Source organism: Miniopterus schreibersii, assembly GCF_964146895.1.
Source record: "Miniopterus schreibersii genome assembly, chromosome: 11".
In the NCBI taxonomy this organism is placed as follows: domain Eukaryota; kingdom Metazoa; phylum Chordata; class Mammalia; order Chiroptera; family Miniopteridae; genus Miniopterus; species Miniopterus schreibersii.
The window spans coordinates 28,033,977-28,054,322 of record NC_138111.1 but is presented as its reverse complement, the minus strand read 5'-3'; the positions used below and the strand labels follow the sequence as shown (position 1 = coordinate 28,054,322).

The 20,346-nt window shown below is 37.1% G+C and overlaps 1 protein-coding gene across 2 annotated transcripts in view; it reads right to left on the bottom strand.

The window, feature by feature from the left end:
* The window catches only part of KIF24 (kinesin family member 24), a 50,838-nt gene that overhangs the window by 22,140 nt on the left and 8,352 nt on the right, over positions 1-20,346 (bottom strand). Inside the window, exons 1-6 of one of the 2 annotated variants that reach the window (XM_081152076.1) lie at positions 17,258-17,354; positions 13,837-14,484; positions 12,299-12,488; positions 9,032-9,129; positions 5,364-5,579; positions 1,669-1,756 (exon numbers count right to left, since the gene is read on the bottom strand). In XM_081152076.1, the coding sequence (XP_081008202.1) occupies positions 1,669-1,756; positions 5,364-5,579; positions 9,032-9,129; positions 12,299-12,488; positions 13,837-14,459 (1,215 nt within the window). In that variant the 5' untranslated portion in view covers positions 14,460-14,484; positions 17,258-17,354. Of the gene's footprint in view, positions 1-1,668; positions 1,757-5,363; positions 5,580-9,031; positions 9,130-12,298; positions 12,489-13,836; positions 14,485-17,257; positions 17,355-20,346 lie in introns of those variants that run through there. The other variant, XM_081152075.1, reaches the window with a different exon arrangement.

The window sequence follows — 20,346 nt, the reverse complement described above, 5'->3', positions numbered from 1 at the left end:
TAAAGATATAATTACACTTTCAAACAGGCAAAAATTCAAAAATCAAAGAAAGTGTTGGTGAAGATGAAGAGCAATGGGTTTGCTCATATACTGCTTGTGGGAGTGTACACTGCTTTGGGAAGCAGCTGGCATCTTGTAGGAAAGTGGAAGATATGCATTTCACAACATAACCTAGAGTTATGCTGGGTACTGAAATACATGTATAAGGACACTGACAGCCATGCTGTTCAGCAGGGCCCCAGATAGAAAGAACCCCAATTGTTCATTAACAGTGGAATGGTTAAATAAACTGCTACATTCATATGATTAATAACTGCAAGTAAAAATGAACAAAACTCAAAAGCATAATGTTGAGAAAAAGCAGCAAGACACAAAAGAATACATACAGTGTGATTCTATTCGTACAGAATTTAAAAAAACAACAGGTGAGAACTAAGTTATATCTATGGATAACAGATAATCGGTAAAAATAACAAAGAACAAGAAAATAATCAGCATAAAAGTCAGATAGGGGATATGATTGTATTCTTGTGGGGTTCTGCAATGTTCTATTTCTTTTTTTCTTTTTAAAATATGTTTTTATTAATTTCGGAGAGAGGGAGGGAGAGGGAGAGGGAGAGATAGAAACATCAGTGATGAGAATCACTGATGGGCTGCCTCCTGCAAGCCCCCTACTGGGGATCGAGCCTACAATCCAGGCACGTGGAATTCAACCATGATCTCCTGGTTCATAAGTCGATGCTCAACCACTGAGCCACACCGGCTAGGTATGCAATGTTCTATTTCTTAATGTGAGTTCTATTTCTTAAGTTGATTATGAGGGCGCTTGTTTCTACTATACATTTTAGGTTTTATGCATTTTTCTGTATAGTGCTATTTTCCACAATAAAAAAAGGTTAAACCATTTTAAGTAAGGAAGAAATCCCCCTAATGATCTAATGTAAAGCCAGGTTGAGGACCACTGCATTAAAGGAAGGTTCACCAGAAATATATCTGTATATAAGCTAATAAGTTCCCAGAACAGGAAAAAAAAATCTAAATATTCTAAACTATTAACAGTAGATATCTCAGTAGAGAATGGGGAGTACTATACAGTAAGTTAGAGAAGACTTTATTTTTCTATCATATATTTTTTAATGTTTAGATGTAATAAGGAGCAAGGGTTACTTTGGTTATAAAAAGATAACTTTTAATAAAAGAAGATTTTAAAATACCTTTGGAAGGATACACACACAAAAACTTAAAAAAAAAGTTTCTTCAGGAAAAAGCAATGGAAGGGATATTTTCATTGTACCTTTTGAATTTTGAACCCGTGAAAGCACTACCTATTAAAATTTTTATTCAAAATAAGAATATTTCTCTCTAGCAGCTTTTCCCAGAGCCCACTACTCATTAGCAGCCTTTGAAACTGGTGCAAGAGTATCCTCTCATGCATTAGGTTTTCCCAAATCCCATACCTCCCACTACCATGGCAGTGAGACAACCACCATATAGAGAAAAAATCAATCCTCTAAGAGGAGGACTCACATTTTATAAATGTGAAGTGGTGTGCTTGCCATTGCCCTTTGCCTAACTAAATCTGAGTCCATTATACTTGCTAGATAACAAAATGAATTCTTCCCCTGTACTTAGGCTGCTACAGTGGTATAGTAAAGAAGGGAGAGTTACCTCCAAGAGGAGCTCCACACTATCCACCTGGAGCTCTCGCAGTCCCACAATCTGTACCACGTGCTTGCTATCTTCTCTTGCGAAGAGCCTGCAGAGGCAAGAACATGGTTGGTATGACAGAGCTGCTGTAATAGACTTTGTTTTTGCCTCCCCAGAAACCACTCCCCCACCAATAAGTAGCAGTTTTGCCCTCTGGGTGGGATTGATGTGCATTCTCCCCAACCATTCCCACACCTCCTGGCCCCCACCCAGGGCTTCAGACATGGTCCTTGATTGTTGTAAACAAATCAGCATCTTTAGCTACAATTAGAAGAATGAAAGTATAGGAGGGAAGGGGGAAAAAAAGAATGAGTATATAACTCAGATCTATGCCAATCAGTGGATAGTGTATTCCTGCCTAGAGTGACTAGTTCAGGAGTAGATATGGGATCTTTGCAGGTCCAATAAAAACAAAGTCCTAATCTCTGGTTGTTACGTGCCTGGGGGTGAGGTGCTCTCACTCTCTAGAAATGAGAGCATGTGGCCCTGAGAGCAGTTGCAGCCATGTAGCATTCAAAAGAGAGACAGTTCTGGAATAAAGTTAACACCATAGAAGGTAGAGCAGAGATGGAAAGAAACTGGGTCTTTATAACACCCCTGAGCTGCTATAGTAAAGACCCTAACGCCTGACTGTCTGTCCTCTAGGCTTTCTAGTTACATGAGCTAATGACTTCCTTAAATGCTTAAGACAGTATATGTGGGGTTTTATTTTACTTGCAACATAAGCAGTCCTGATATATCTTCTAAGGAGCAAGGAAGAGCTGGTGCTGCAACCGAATGCCTTAGGCTTGCATGTAAGGTAATGAGTGGTTATAGTCTACCATCATCATTAAACCAGACCCATCAAGGGGCATGTATTTAATCTATCAAAGACTCTTAAAATTATTTTTTCCCTTAATAAGATACTGATTAAGGTTAGGAATGAAGCCTGGCTGGCGTGGCTCAGTGGTTGAGTATCGACCTAGGATCCAGCAGATCACAGTTCAATTCCTGGTCAGGGCACATACCCAGGTTGCAGGCTCGATCCCCAGCAGGGGGTGTGAAGGAGGCATCCAATCAGTGACTCTCTCATCACTGATGTTTCTATCTCCCTCTCCCTCTCCTGTCCTCTCTCTGAAATCAACAAAAATACATTAAAAAAAAAAAAAGGCTAGGAATGGAATTCCATTTCATGAAAAAAGAAATTTTCTCCAAAAAAATTTGTTCTTAGCCTATGATTCCCTAAAGTTTCCAAGTATTTACAAGATTGGAGAAAACAGTTCACTGATGCCCATGACTGTTCAGAAAACAACTCTGTTAGAATAGTTAGGCTTCTGGAATAAAAGAAGGATCTAGCTTTCAGAGCCCTCATGTCATTCCTGAACATACTTCCCGGGTCCTATGCCCTGAGCTCACCTCAGAAAGGCTCCTAAATGGACACCTAAAATATACTGCTAGATTTTTAAATCCTATAAGCAAGATTTCTTTTTTTTTTTAATCCTCACCCGAGGATATTTTTCCATTGCTTTTCAGAGAGAGTGGAAGGGAGGGAAACACTGATGTGAGAGAGATACATCGATTGGTTGCCTCTTGCATGCACCCTGACCAGGGCCAGGGATGAGCCTACAGCTGAGGTACATGCCCTTGCCTGGGACTGATCCTGGGACCCTTCAGTCCAGGGGTCAATGCCCTGACCACTGATCCAAACCAGCTAGGACTCTATCACTTTTTATACAAGGGTATAAAAACAATTTGTCCTCTACTGTAGTTTTTTTTTAATCCTTACCCTAGGATATTTTTTCCATTGCTCTTTTCAGAGAGAGTGGAAGAGAGAAAGAGAGAAACATTGATGTGAGAGAGGGCTGACGCTCTTAACCACTGAGCCAAATCGGCTAGAGCTTGTCCTCTACTTTTAAGAGTTAATTGGAAGATCCTTAAACTCTGGTTTCTAGTTTAAGAGGTGGACTGTGCATATATACTTTTATCTACATTTGTCAAAGCTCCGTTATTATTATAATAATTATTATATTTTATTAAAAAAACAACAGGATGAAATAAAACAGCTCTAAACAAACAAGAAAGGGTGCTATCAGTAGACCAGGACATTTCAGAAGTTCCAAAATGGGAGGAAACAAAGAGATATTAGCCAATTAACCAGAGATATTAAAAAAAACAAAAGCCCCAAAGCCCAAGACACTTGCAAAGTAAGTTTGGGTCTTCCCTAGTGAGCCCTAGAGAAGCTTAAACCCAGGATTAAGCATATTCACATCCCCTTGGCTATAATTAAAGAATTCAAGTATACAGGGTAATATACCTGGGTCATTCATTAAAGAATTACACTCACAACAACTGAATAATCTGACTGTCCTTTCGCACAAACACATAAATAGCACAACAGTGGCTTTTATTCTGATGCCAACTATTCTTTAAAGGAAGTAGTCATTCTGACTGAAAAGAGCCCCTAAATAAGGTTGTTGGGGCTTGGAAGAGAAGCTGTGATTAAGCTAACTTGAGGCTTCAAAACCAACACAGAGAGGGTAAAAAAGGGAGGCAAATTTTTGCGAAAGCAACCCCAGAGTGGGACCCTCCTTTATTTGGCACAATGGAACCCCAAAAACCTATATATTTTCTAAATTGTGGGAGACTGTCTCTTTTTGTTGGAATAGTCCACAGGCCGATGGCTTGTCTAAACCCACTCCGTGGCCTTTCCAGTTATGCTACTCCACACTCTAGTGCCCCTCTACAATGGGGGCTAACCCTATCATGCTTTCATTACTGAACTGGAGCTGCTCCTCCACCACCACTCCCCATTCCAGTGCTTGCCTGGAGCTCATAGGACTTTCATGTCCTTTCGGACAGCTCCATAGAGGCTTGGAAATCTTTGTTGCGGGGCTAGTCTATTTTACTGATTTGGTTTCCCCAGCCTTCTACCATGTTCAGCCTCAGCTCACTCCTCTCCACCCAGTGTAGCTACTCCCAACATGTCTCATGTCTGGTTAATTCTGTTATGACAAACTTTTATCCTTCCATCTCCCCTACTTCTCCTCTCCCCCTTTTTCCCCAGTCAGTCGATACCTTAACTTCGTTGCCTCCTACTCAGTCATCTGTTTCAACCTAAGTAAAATTTTGTTATAAAAATACAATAGGGATTTAAAATCAGAGTTACCGAATACATTTCTAAGTTACTATTATGTTGCAAGGGCAATAGGTTAAGTCTTATAAGAGTTAAAAGTCTCATGTGAAGTAAAGAGATTTTCTTCTCTTTTTACTGACTTAAGAAAACTATCACGAAGCTTACTCTCACATTATTGAGGGGGAAAAACCAAAAGAAAGTGGAAAACATAGTTCTTCTGGTATAATAATAGGTCAAAGGAATAAAAAGGGATTTAAGTATATGTTGGTTTCCTGACCTCCTGAAATTAGATCTTTTTCATAGATCAAAATAAAAGAGACACTCTTTGGATAAACATTAGAATATTGATCACTTTAAAAATACTAATGAAAGGCAAATCTACACTTTTCTCTAGCTGAACTGACAGTTTAAAAAACATGTATCTGGCTCTCATTTCACAAAAGGGCATTAATGTACCAAAGACTCATTAAATCCCATGAGTCAGTGGGACTCTGGCTTAAAACAATGATGAATAGATTCACAGTTTCCCACTCATATCCAGTACCTTTTTCTCCTATTTAGGAGGTCATAAAGCTGTCCACAGTAGATTTCATAGAAGCTGATCCACACAAAGAGATGCCTTCTTGGCTGGGACACTTCTAGTTGCCTGAAGATGTCTTTTGCAGCCAGAGCATACAGTCCTGGGTTCTGATGAGTTCCTATCATGGTGTAGGTCTTTCCAGCACCAGTCTGTCCATATGCAAAGCAAGTGGCATTGCCTCTAAGGGAAGAATAATTTAAATAGCTTATACATAAGAGAAATAGTAATCTACCCATAGATTTTTAATGACAAAAGTGAGGCAGAAAAAGACTCTTGGACAAAATTCAGCTATAAATATACAATCCTTTAAAGAGAGGAGGGCTTTACATTACAAAAACACAGGAAGAGGAAAAACATTCTCAAAGCAGCACATGAGTTTTCTGACAGGAATATTATGGGACTGGTAAGACCATAAGACAACTCTGGAAGATAAGGAAACGACTCCTAGCTTTAGAATAGAGGTGGGGAACATACCTATGGAATCATTTGGTTTGGCCCTGCCAAGGCAACCACAGGTGAGACTCGAAAGTCAGTAAATCTAGGAGCTTTTTTCAGAGCAACATAAATTTATATTAAGTGAATCATAATAATAACGTAAATTTTGAGGTACAAGCAAGGCCCTTGGCAGAAAAAAGGTTCCCCATCCCTGCTTTAGAGGATGCCAGAGAACATGATCTTGTGTTAATCTGGAAAGATAAGTTTGGAAATGTGAGAATCAAAAGATGGGAGCTAATCAGATTTAAGCTGCTTCAAGCACAGACCAGTTAACTTGTCTTTTAAACCGTGGCTCTCAGCAGTGTGGGTACTTGAATACACTGGCAGAGGCACAGTTAGGAAAATGATCACAGAAGGATTACTTCAACACACTTAAAAACACCTAGCTTATCTTTGGAACATTTTAGGGAGAAGCTTTTAAAAGAAACAACAAATATGGACATGAGGAATCTCTGTTACACTTTATATAATTTATAGTTAGTTACGGGCACGCAACTTGCAACTTTCTTATTTATTTATTTGTTTGTTTGTTTGTTTATTTATTTATTTATTTATTTAACATATCTTTATTGATTTCAGAGAGAGGAAAGGAGAGGGAGAGAGAGAGACGGAAACATCAATGATGAGAGAGTCATTGATCGGCTGCCTCCTGCACGCCCCCGACTGGGGACTGAGCCCGCAACCCGGGCATGTGCCCTGACCAGGAATTGAACCCTGATCGCCTGGATCCTAGGTCTATGCTCAACCGCTGAGCCACGCCCGGCCGGGCTCTTATTTATTTATTTTTATCGTTGAGAATATTACAGATGTCCCTCATTTTCCCCCTTCATCCCCCTCCACCTGCCTTCTGCCCCACCCCAGGCCTTCACCACACTATTGTCTGTGTCCATGGGCTACGCATATAAATTCTTTGGTTAATCTCTTCCCCCACCCCCAACCCCTTCCCTCTGAGATCTGTCAATCTGTTCCACGTGCAACTCTCTTATTTTTTATTGGTAATGTCTTAACATTCAAATTCTAACTTATTTTCAAAACTTAACTCTCTCAAACAGCACTCCCTAGATTTGGTGCATAGGAAATTGAACTTGAAAGATATTTTACTTTTTTAGCCTTCTCATACAAATAATTATAAAAAAATTTAAATGATGTCTACAAAACAATAAAAAGACAACAAATATGGGCAAATGAAAATATTTAAATGACCAATAAGCACATGAAAAGATGCTCAATATCATTAGGCATTAGGGAAATTCAAGTTAAAAATACAATGAGATACAGTTCCAAATCCATTAGATTAACTAAAATAAAAATGTCTGACAATGCCAAATATGGTGAGAATGCAGAACTTCAGTTCTCATATATTGATTGCTGTTGGGATATAAAGTAATGCATGTAAAACTGTTTGACATTTTTAAATAAACACACCTACTCTCTGACCCAGCAATTCCATTTCTAGATTTTTTATCCAAGATAAATGAAAACATGTCCACAAAAAGACTTGTATAAGAATGTTTATACAGCTTTATTCATAATAGTCCAAAAATGGAAACAACCCAAATGTAAATCAACAGGAAAATGAATAAACAAATTGTAGTATATTCATAAAAGGAAATATTACCCAGCAATAAAAACAATAGGTACATGCAACAACATGTACTAATACAAAAAAACACATTGCTCTGGCCAGTTTGGCTCAGTGGTTAGAGCATCGGCCTGTGGACTGAAGGGTCCTAGTTCGATCCCAGCCAAGGGCACATACCTCAGTTGCAGGCTCGCCCCAACTGGGGCGTGTGAGAGGCAATCAATGTGTCTCTCTCACATCGATGTTTCTCTCTCTCCCCCCACCCTTCCTCTTTCTGAAAAGCAATGGAAAAAATGTCCTTGGGTGAGGATAATAAAAAAAATACATTATGTTAAGCAAAAGAAACCAGGCATAAAAAAATCATCATAGGCCTGGCCGGGCGTGGCTCAGCGGTTGAGCATCGACCTAGGATCCAGGAGATCGAGGTTCGATTCCCGGTCAGGGCACATGCCCGGGTTGTGGGCTCGATTGTAGGAGGCAGCTGATCAATGATGACTCTCTCATCATTGATGTTTCTCTCCTTCCCTCTCCCTCTCGGGTTCAATTCCTGGTCAAGGGCACATGCCTGGGTTGCAAGTTTGATCCCTGCCCCAGTAGGGGCAAGTGCGAGAAGCAACCAATCAATGTGTCTCTCTCATATTAATGTTTCTCCCCGCCCTTCTACTCTCTTTAAAAATCAATGGGAAAAATATCCTCAGGTTAGGATTAACCAAACCAAACCAAACACCTAATTTATAGTGACAGAAAGCAAGTCAATGGTTATATACTTGAGGATCACGGTGGGAAATTAACTAAAAAGGGAAACAAGAGCATTTTCTGGGGTGGTGGAAATATTCTGTATCTTATTCCAGGTATTGGTTAGCTGGATATATGCAACTATCAAAACTCATCAAACCTGAATACTTCTTAAGATCTGTGTATCTTACTGCATGTAAATTATACCTCAATGTTTTTAACATTATAAAAGTTATTTTAAAAAACAAAAGTAAAAATAGTCTGGAGTCAGTGACTCTAGCAGATTGTTTGACATACATGCCTACATTTTAAATATACAACAGAAGCCCCCTACTACATTTTCTGTACCATTTAATGTTTATTAAATATAAATAATTATTTCAAAATTTTAAAAATATTTATGAAAAGTGGATAAGTGATAGTAACTTTATCTATCCTACTCGAAGGAAAAAAATTAACGAAACTATAGCCAGAATACATAACTCCTAGTATCAAAAGTTCAAACTCACTACAACCACTTAAACCTTTTTATTCTGAGGATTTTGATGAAATTATATTGTCAGCTTATATTTTTCCACTAAGCACAGAGAATCAATATCATCAGTGCAAAAGAAAATTTTGCTGAAAATTCCTAAATGCTTGGTAAATCCTAGAGACACAGAATTTTTCAGAAAAGACTAATTGAAATTTGTGAGATCAAAATACAAATTCATGTTTAATTCAAAAGAACTAAAAAGCATAGGTGATATTTATTTTTTAAAATATGACTTATGGAGAATAGAAAATAAAAAGCAAGAACAGCAAAAAATTACTATCATACCCGTTGAAAATATGCTGAATGAGTGGGTGAGTAGTCTTCATGTATACATCCTGATTGGTGCATGCCTCACCAAAGACTTCATCAAAATAAAAAACATGCTGAAAAAGAAATTTGGTTTTTATAGAAGGAGACATTTTCTTCACCACTATCCTAGTTAACACATAATAAAGGAGGCACAAATACATTTTTAATTAATAGTAACTGACCATGACAAACTTAAAAATAAGCAATCAATAACTGTCAAAAGACAGGGCCTTCTACTTGACATCTCTTAGATATGTTCTTATAATGTAAAAACAAAGACACACAATTTTTGTTCTCTTCTAAGTGAAATAAATTGATGAGTACAAGAGTGAGCCAATCCTCCTTAGGTCCAGGAAAGAAACTGAATTCTATGGAGATTATCCTCATAAGCCCAGCCATAACTAACATTTTTGACATTTGGGGGGAATTCTGGAGGAAGACCTCCATTCTATAGGTTATATAGCTTAGCTTTTTTTTAAAATCTGCACCAAGGATATTTTTTTCTTTTGATTTTTAAAGAGTGGAAGAGAGGGAAGGGAGGGGGGAGAGGGAGAGGGAGGGGGGGGAGAGAGAGAGAGAGAGAGGGAGGGAGAGAGAGAGGGAGGGAGAGAGAGAGAGAGAGAGAGAGGGAAACATCAATGAGGAGACGCATAGCACATGAATAGGTTGCCTCCTGCATGCCCTGGCTGGGTAGCTCTCGGATGGTTGGAGCATTGTCCCAATATGCCAAGGTTTTGGGTTCAATCTCTGGTCAGGGCACATACAAGAATCAACCAATGAATGAAGTGGGACAACAAATTGATGCTTCTCTTTCTCTCCCCCTCCCCTAAAAAACTAATCAATCAATAAATAAATAGTTGGAATAAAACATATACAGGTTTATTTCCTTGTTTTTTCACTTATTACGTTGAAAGAAAATTTAATGGTAAGTAGTATAGCACACTACATGTATATGATCACATATACTAAGTCGCAAAAGATTTGAAAGGATAGCATATTTAACAAACACAAACATATTGTATGAATTCCTAAATAAATTTAAAAATAAAACCCAAAGAATCTTGGATCAATATTTATTTGCTAAACCTCCCTTTTCTTCTCTCTACTTAAGAAAGGAAAAAGGTGTGTGGGGGGCCTCCCAACACTTTTATATTACAGCATTGATAGGTAAGGACTTTGACCTATGAGAGCAAAGGTCCAAAGTTCAAACAGCAGAGAAAGTGCTATGGAAACTATGGGTATTCAATAAATATTGATCAATGGTAATAACAAAGAAGTAAGGTTATTGTGTTTTGGGATAATGGAAAAATACAAAAGATAAGCTGATGCCTCCCAGAGGGAATTATTGTGACAGAAGCATCATTAAGGCAGTCTTGGGTAGATGGTGATTGGATAGGGCTATTACTATGGCTGTAAGTAGCTATGGAACTAGATATCATTACAACTAATTGTTCATCTCGACCATCTTCAAAATAAGTATCTCCCACCTAGACCTAATAGACTGTGCATTGATTAGCAATCGATAAGGCTGTTAAAGTGATTCGGTTAGTTATATAGTAGCCTAGTAATTTAGTGCCCATAGAAAGACTCAGTGGATTATTTTGAATGTTACTTTTAACCCAATTTTGATAACCAAAGAAAAACAAGATGAATGCAAGTGTAAAAGAGGGGGAAAGTGTTAACAATTTGATTTCAGTGTTAAAGGATTTGTTCCAGTAGAGTAAGGCTAAGGTGAATTGCTAGTTTGTCAGGTTACTCACCACTTTTTTTCTCTTTACCAATCATTGGATTTTGAGGTGAGAGAGAGCGAGCAGTGAGAGAGAGACAGACAGATATTGAGAGAGAGAATAGAATGAATATAAATGTCTTAGGGAGGCAGATTCAGAATAAGAGAAACTCTTAATTCCCAAATCTTAACTTCTGGTGGATTATCCCTGGTTTCAGATTATTCACAATTGCTTCACAATTTTAGGAGTGCATAAGTTACCATATCTTCCATCTTTGGGGTTTGCTGCTTCCTTATGAGACTGAAGAGTTATTAGTTTAGAATAAGTTCCTTTCAATACCACACCCTTTCTCCTTGGACTCTTCATGATCATTCTGGCAGGGAGTGAACATCTTTTTATTTTGAATGTTTTTTTTATTGATTTCAGAGAGAGGTAGGGAGATGGAGAGAGAGAGAGAAACATCAAAGTAAGAGTCAGCCCAGTCAGGCATGGCTCAGCAGTTGAGCATCAACCTATGATGAAGGAGATCACAGTTTGATTCCTGGTCAGGGGCACATGCCCAGGCTGTGGGCTCGATCCCCAGTGGGAGGTATAGGAGGCAGCTGATCAATGACTCATCATTGATGTTTCTATCTCTCCCTCTTCCTTCCTCTCTCTGAAATCAATAAAGACATATTTTTTTTTAAAAAAATTCATTGATCAGCTGCCTCCTGTGTGCCCTCTATTGGAGATTGAGCCCGCAACCCGGGCATATACCATGACTGGGAATCTAACAGTGACCTCCTGGTTCATAGGTTGATGCTCAACCACTGAGACACCCCGGCCAGGAGGGAGTGAACATTTTTTTTGCGTCTGAGCAACTAGTGTTTTATTTAAACCCTTATATGTTAGATGTGAAATTATATTCACCCACTGCAATCTACCCTGTACAAAGTGTTCTTCTCAAGGAGCCCAATTTCTACCAAATCAAGTCTAAATTCAAAGACAGTTGAGAATCAAAATAAGCAGTTGGCCGGCAATCTGGGGCCTTGTTGCTCGAGAATATATCCTCCATTATTAAACTCCAGACTCACACTCAACAGAGTGAGAAGTTCACATTTTGAGAGACGGGCAAGAATTGAGAATGTGTGATCATCTTGTAATAACTTTGGGGCATATGCTCAGTGACTAGTCCTATCACCACTTTATGACTTAAATTCTTTTTATCCTCTCATTCCCCCTCTTTTTGCTGAATATGTATAATTAAACTCACATAAAGCATGTTAAGTGGATGTAGGATACAACACTATTGCACTAGAGTGGAGGAATTATGTTTTTGTATCCCTCATTGCACTATATTTAAAAAAATAAAGGCCCAGGGTATCAATGATTTAAGGCACAGTCAAATCGGGGATGGATGCCAATACCCAAACCAGAAACTGGATTTTAGAATTTGTATGCTGCCATTCAAACAAAAAGCAAAAATTTGACATACTTGATAAATATCAGTTCCAAACACAAAAAGAAAGCATCATACCTGCAGAATATATTGTGTGAGGTCAACTGCTTCTTTCTTCTCGTGAACAAGTAGAGTTTCTTTGTCTTCTACAGTAATAATATTAATTTCTCCACGACGTAACTCCCTCATGCCCAGAGGGCGTTTTCGAACACAAACTCTGATTTTCTCCATCTCAGTCCAAGGATTCTCTTTCTCTGAGGTGTTCTGTCTGACATAGTATGTTAACAAGTGGGCCTTAATTTTTAATAATTGGATAAGGCTACTTAAGAAGCATCAGTACATTTTGTTGTAAATTAGGTTATATATTTATATACATATATTTGCATATTAAAGTTTTGACACTGAGAAAGTTATTGGCTAAATTCTCCTGATTACTTCTCTCTATCCCTATTCCACACTACCCTTTGTCCTTACTGAAAAAAACAGCAAAAAATCCCCCCTAAACTCTAAGAATTTGCTTTAGCTCTAAAACATGTGTTTGGCTTCCAGATGTGGTGTTCCAAAAGGCTTCTAATGATGGATGATGGAGGCTCTTTCTTTATGCCCCCAAAACTCAGGCTTATCAAGCCTCAAAATCTAATGCAATATGCTGCTACTACCCATCCAAGCCCTTTACAAGACCCAAGCCTTTGTTTCCTTTCAATCCGATTATTCTCGTACATTTGTTTTTTTGATCATTCAATATAATCTTTTTTATCCTACCTGAGTTTACTGAATACTTTGAATTAAGTGGTAGGTTTTGATGTACTTTTCCCTTGTCCCTCCTAGATATATTCTGTCTTGTTCTTATACTTCCTTTTTTGCCCACCCCAATATGTATTCATTTGTTAGAACACAATTCTGCATTTCTTCTTCCTAGGAAAATTTTATGACTGGTTCTGTCGACCACTAACTCATTCTTCTATTCAGCTGCATTTCTTCTCTGGCTCTGACTTCAGTGAACTCATCAATCTTTTTTTTTTTTTTAATTTATTTTATTTGAACTCATCAATCTTAATATCCAGAATATTTGAAGCAAACAGTCATTGGGGTTAGGGATACAAAGACCTACTTAACTCAACTACATGTTCTTTTTCTTTTTTTAAACTAAGCTTTATGTTTCCTGGTTGGCTGAAGTGAATTTAATAGCCTTAAAAAAATATATATCCTATGGATTATGTAATTTCCCCCCCACTGTATAAGGCTAATTAACTATTTTACCTTAACAGATGCACTAGATGTATCATGTTACACCACAATAAATAATAGAAATAGGCCTGCTATAGGAATAATCGTAGATCCTGGCACGTAGCAGCTGCTTGATGTACGTGAACAATACCATCTTTCTCCCATCTGGAAAGTCCCAAGTCTACATTAATTTTCCCCTATCAAGGTATTTCTATTATCAATGCAGAAGCTGCTCACTATCATTTTCTGTAAATGAGGAGTTGGTTGCACTCCTCTGGTCATAAAGAGGCCTGCCTTTGTCTGAGCTACCCTCCCTTCAAAAATAAATAAATAAATAAATAAATAAATAAATAAATAAATAAATAAATAAGATAAAAACACATTATTACCTGATAACAGAATGAGGGATTCCATAGTTATACCCTGAAACATGAGAGACTCTTTGAATAATGGGAATATCACAATCCCCCAGTATTGGAGAAAAGTGATTTGACGACAAGAGTGAAGTGTTAGTTTCTGTTTGCCCATAGGAATCAGCAGCTGTGGCATTCAGAATTCTTGTTTTTGTTTGGTACTGGGAATCATCTGGTAACATTTGCTCCAGCACTTTTAGGTAACTAGACTTCTGTTCATTTGCAGAGAAATCTGATAAGTTGCACATTTCAAACCCATAATTGCTGGTAGTTCTGTCTTTGTTGTCAGCAAGAGAATCAAAATGCAACTGTCTGCGAGGTCCGGATCTGGGTTCCTGAGGCTTGATGTACAGGCTTCTTGTCTGAAGAGGATGCTCTGGGCTACTGACTGCTTTATCTTCTTCCTGCATAATCTTAATGATTTTGATAAGTTGGAAGAGCCGTTTGCGGTCGTTCATGTCATGGACTCCTAATTTGGAGTAGTCCTTCATTGTAACCTTTGCTAATTCATCTATTTTCTGAAGGCCAAGGGCAGTAAAATGAGGATAATACTGTGCAAGTTCAGCTTCACAAAGACATTCATACAACCAGGATGTCATTTTTGTGAATAGGTTTCTATAAACTCTGAAGGAAAAAAAAAGTCATTCATATGAAATACAGTATATATAATACAATTTATTCCTTTAAAAAATGAAAACCACAAAACATGCAGAAAAATCCATTCTAGCATACCAAGTTTTCAATAAATATATTTTTCTTCTGAAATGATTAAACAGCAGAGTGCATAAACAAAAATGCTTATAATGCGTTTGTAGAAACAGATATAGTTTGTTCATCTGCTTAGTAAAAGAGACTTTCATTTGTACATACACATAGCTACAGGTGCACACACTTAATACAAGTCACTTACTTATTTCTAGGGAGTTCCTTCCAACCTTGCAATGTCTACTTAACACATGTCACAAACTACTGAAACGTTGCTCCCAACCACTGATTGTAGCAGGACTAATTTTAGATGTTCAAGTTAACGTCAAGGCATGTTGCACAACTGTTTCCATGATTAATGAACAAAGGCTAAGAACTCTTTTAGAATGAGAAGCAGAATTAAATAGCAAACCACAGAGGATTACAAACTAATATAACTCTGAGGAAATCACATTTGTATCTGCTGAGTACTGGTAAAAGTTAGTTGTATAAAGAGGTAAAAGCATCACTAATTCAAAATCTACTGATTCACGATTTCAGATCATTCTAAAAGTTAGGTGGCTGCAGAATATGAATAAAAGAGTTTACCTAGGAAATTAATACTATGATCAAGATTTTTAAATGACTGCACATTAAAATGCTTAATATGCCTAGATATTTAAATAAATACTAACAAATGATGTGGTAATAACATATAATCCTGGTCTATTATTAAAGTCAGGACCCTGAGGAGTTTCTCAGTACCACTGTTAAGTTCATGAGAACTTTCAGGGTTGTTGTTTTTTATTGGGGGGGGGGTTGAAATTCATTATTAACTCATGGGTTTTTATGTATTTCATGTATTCCAAGTAACTGTCTTAAGTCTTTGACACCTTTGTCTTGTATATTTCCTAGCCAAAACCTAAAATTGGCTTCCCTCCAAGAAACTAGAAGCAGCTGCCCATTGTCCAACATCCAGCTAAAGGTTATACATTCCCAGTAAGAAAGGATAGAGAAAGGAGAGAGGGCCTGGGGATTAGGGAAAAAGGGAAAGAGTGAGCACAACCACACTGGCCCTTCTTTTCCTTTTGGAGATCAGGAACAGCTCTTTACAGCCACAAGTAGCTAATCCAGAAAGGTCACTACTCCTTTCATATTTGAGTTACTGAATAGTCTCTCTAGGTCAATTTCTAGCTTCATGTCAACTCCAAACAATTAGTTGTGGCTTCTGGAAGGACTTATTAAGAAGGACTTTGAGGCATTTATAACCATTAATAGAATACAAAATGAGAAGCTAGGGCTGGAGGGTATCAAGTCGTTTCCATTTTATTTCTTTGCCCCCCGTTTGTTACACTGTGACTATAAGGATATAAACAGAGTTCTTCAACATAAAGGTGATAGGATATAATAATCACTAAGAAGCAGAAACAATCAGACAACTGGAATATAGGGCCAAAATTGTAGTAAATTAAATATTTCAAATATTTTAAGAAATTTCTCTGATCTCAAATGTCTTCTACCACTACTAGTTCATAAGGATTTATATAAAAATGAGAGATGGGTAAAGGAAGAGTTAGATGTCAAGGTTGCTGACTGTTGATTTGGTTTACTGGAGCATTCCTACTATCATGGCTCTAACATTACTGGGTAACCTATAGCAAAGAAGGCAAATACATATAGCCTATAGATACATATCTGTGCTGATCTTTTCCCCTCCCATATCCATGGCAAATAATCCAAATCCATTTCAATGTTCTTTCTTTTTTTTTTTTTTTTTGCTAATTCTCACCCAAGGATATTTTTTCCATTGATTTTTAGAGAGAGTGGAAGACAAGGGGGAAGGGAAGGGAGAGAGGGGAGAGAGAGGGGAGGGCAGAGAGGGAAACACTGATATGAAACACATTGATTGGTTGCTTCCCGAATGTACCCCAAATGGGGCTGGGGATGAAACCTGCAACCCAGGTAATGTGCCCTTGACTGGGAATCAAACCAGCAACCCTTGATGCATTGGCCAGTGCTCTAACCACTGAGCCTTGCTGGCCAGGGCTCAATGTTCTTTCTTATTAAGCTCTGAAACAGCCTCAGAACCCCCCTTTTTGGGTGTGTGTGCACGATACTATACAATTCCACGAGTTGTAACAGTTATACTGTATATACCTGTAAAACCTCTACCACAATTAAAATTCAGAATATCACCCTCAAAAGATTCCAGATTCCCTTTACATCCATTCTTCCTGCTGCCCCTGAACCTAGGCATATTATACATTAGTTTGCATTTTCTAAAATTTTAATATAAATGAAATTATACCACATATTCTCTTTTGTATCTGGCTTTTCTCAGCATAATGATTTGAGACTCATGTCCATGATGTGCATATCACACACACACACAGACACACACACACAATTTTACTTAGGAGGAGAAAGATCAAAATAGAATGAAGCAATGAGTTGCCCAAGATAACACATCTCTCAAGTGATATTTCTAAGATTGGAACTTAGGTCTTCTCATGGCTAATCCCATGTTCTTTTCTCTATTCCATGCTGCCTCTTTCAGAAGTAGCTGCAAAGATAGCCCCATTGCCAGCCCCCTTAACAGGCCCACTATCTATCCAGCTCAGTAGACTGGCTGCTTCCTGCAGATCTGTGAGGCAGCATGGAATCTCACAGCTGCCACAACCAGGAAAATGCCCTGCAAATCAGGTCCACTCACATTCAATGCCACAAGTATGTAGAGTTCTCCTTTGTGACAAATCCAGAGTCTGCTAGGTCTCAGCTGTTGGGGTAACAATTAGAAATAGTCTTGAAAGAAATCCAGTTGGCAAAAATTCAAATTTTCTTATCCTGGTGGCAGAGAAAATAAACTGGAAGGGGAACACTTTATACACAATAAAGGAAGTTTATTCACATTCCGGGATGTGGAAAAAAATCCAACTATTTAACATGCTCCCTCCCGCTCTCCATTTGTCTACCTAAACTATGTAATTCTACCCACCAAAACTGCCTGAAACTGAACTTAAAATCAGATAATTCTCAGGCATTTAGCTGTGTGACCTTAAGCAAAATCACTTAGTTTCTCTGAATTTCATTTCCCTCTCTCAAAGGACACAGTAAGATATTTATGTAAAACTAAGCTGAAAGTACTCCATAAGGATGGGTCCATGTTCTCTTATTCAGCACAGGATCACTGTGCCTGGCACGTAGGAGTGTTGACTTTTTAAAAACAAATATATGCACCATATAAATGACTTTTAACACTAATAAAGGATGGTTTCTTTATAGTAAGTCCTCACTTAACATTCTTGATAGGTTCTGTAACTAAGAGAAACAATGTATAACAAAACCAATTTTACTATAGGCTAAATGATAAAAACAAGAGTTAAGTTCCTCTGGCATCTCATCAGTGTTATAATGAAACATTATTCGAGGACCTGCCATATTTGACTGATAAAAAGCTGAATATATAACACAGAATTAAAAGGTAAGGGATTAGAGATACTGAAGTAGATCTATTATAATTGCAAAATATACTAATTAATAGTAACACTATTAATAACACTATATGTAAGCTTCTATTAACTTAAAACTGTTTCATTAATGACAAGTGTACATTTCTTTCCTTCATTGGCATAAATAGTTGACATACATGCCTGATTACCATATATAATGTGGAGATAGATGATGTTACGTATCAAAAGACTAATACTTGATACACAGTCATATGTATGTGCAGTCTTAATGACTTTCTTTTACTCAACTTTACTGAGGTATAATTTACATATAATAAACTAGACCCATTTTAAGTGTAAAGTTATATGAGTCTTGAAAAATATTTACCCATGTAACCACAACATCAAAATAAAATCAAGACAATCCCATCAATCCCCTCTAAAAGTTCCTAATAACCCTTGGCAGTCAATCCTCTCCTACACCCTTAGCCCCAGGTAATCACTGACGTGGCTTTTTGTCACTGTAGCTGAGTTTTATTTTCTAGAATTTCTCATAAAATAAAATCATATAGTGTCATTGTTATTTTAAACTTGTACAAGACACAGAGACTGAAGAGATTTTCCACTTTGTAGAAAATCCACTGTGTGATTTTCTTTCTTAGGCCTTAGGAAACAAGTTAAAATGACCATACTGCCCTGGCCAGGTAGCTCAGTTGGTTAGAGAGTACTCCCAATACACCAGGGTTTGGGGTTCGATCTCCAGTCGGGGCACATACTGGAAGCAAACAATGAGTGCATAAATGAGTGGAACAACAAATCTATGTTTCTCTCTCTCCAAAAAAATCAATCAATCAAAAAATTAAAACGACCATACTGTTTTTCTTTTTTAATTTTTGACCATAGTGCTTTTCATTGCTCTTTTTCCACTGACCTAAATGATACCTGCTAATAAAGAAATTTCTTAAATCTAATTTTTTTTTATGTCAACCTAAGAAAAACAAGGAATTAGTGAAACAAATATACATATGGAGTCAATGACTTGGAAAAAGTATTCTATATTAAAAAAAACTGTCTGAAACCATCTCATGGATAGATAGGATGCTTTGCTAAAAAGAATTTTGTCTTCTACTTTTAGGTGAAGAAAATTCAGTAACTAACATGAATCCAGGCGCAGATATTATAATTTCAAAACACTTGAAGAAAATATCAGAATCTACTGTTGCCTGCTTTTATAATTGTCCAGATTATTCAATATTTCTAATAAAAGTTTTAAATCACTATAAAAAAGTACAAAACCTAAATCTAAACTCTATATATTCCTTGCCAATCAGAAAAACTGGGGGGAAATGGCCCAAGTTCTAAAACATTCAAGTTATTTTTACTTTCACAAATTCATGTAACATCCCAAATACTTCAATTATCAAAGAGGAAGTGGGGGGAAAAAGGGTCAATAAATCCCTCTAGAACATCATCAAATTTTAGCAACTTTCTTGAGATAAAATTCACAACCATAAAACTCACGTGTTTAAAGTATATAATTCAACAGTTTTGAGTTCAATACAGAGTTGTGCAACCATCACATTTTAGAACATTTTTATTACTCCAAAAAGAAACCTTGTAATATTAAATTTTACATGTTACACTAGCATCTAAAAGGGAAACGCTCTTCCCCTAAAACATTCATTGCTATAATTATCAATACCAAAATTAACCATGGAAGAAATTGAGAAAAGGTATTGAAATTGTCTATAGAAATTTGAGCTGTGGTTAACAGTTGTCAAGAATGCACATGATAAATACTTTTTCAGACTCTTCAAACCAAGACTGAAAAATCTCGAGAGCTTTACTGGGTAAATTGGAAGGGCTTAACAAACATGCTCTAGATAAGTGTGATAGCCAGTTTTTAAAAAGTAATGCAATATAAGCCTAATAATGCATAAACCAAAGCCTACTCCATTTTATTAAGATGCTTAGAAACCCTATCCTTACTTATTTTAAATAAAAAAACTTGTTTTTTAAAAAAGCCTTACTCACTTGTACATGGATTTCATAGTGCCACATAATCTTTGTTATTTTTATAATGGTTAATTAAATAATTGTCTTTAAAGGTATATTTATTTTCTTATAAAGAATACAGAGAAGACATTAAAGTGTGGCTTTGGGTAACTTTTACAGTAGCTGGAAACATTTGTGTGTTCATGGCCTTTTAAAACATAAAAATATTTAAAAATTTTACAAAAATAATTCATGTTCCCAAGTTTTAAAAAAAATTTCTCCAACAACGTAATTTCAAATTATTTATCCTGAGCAACTCCTGAAATAACTAAAAGTTCACAAATGCCAGAGATAACCA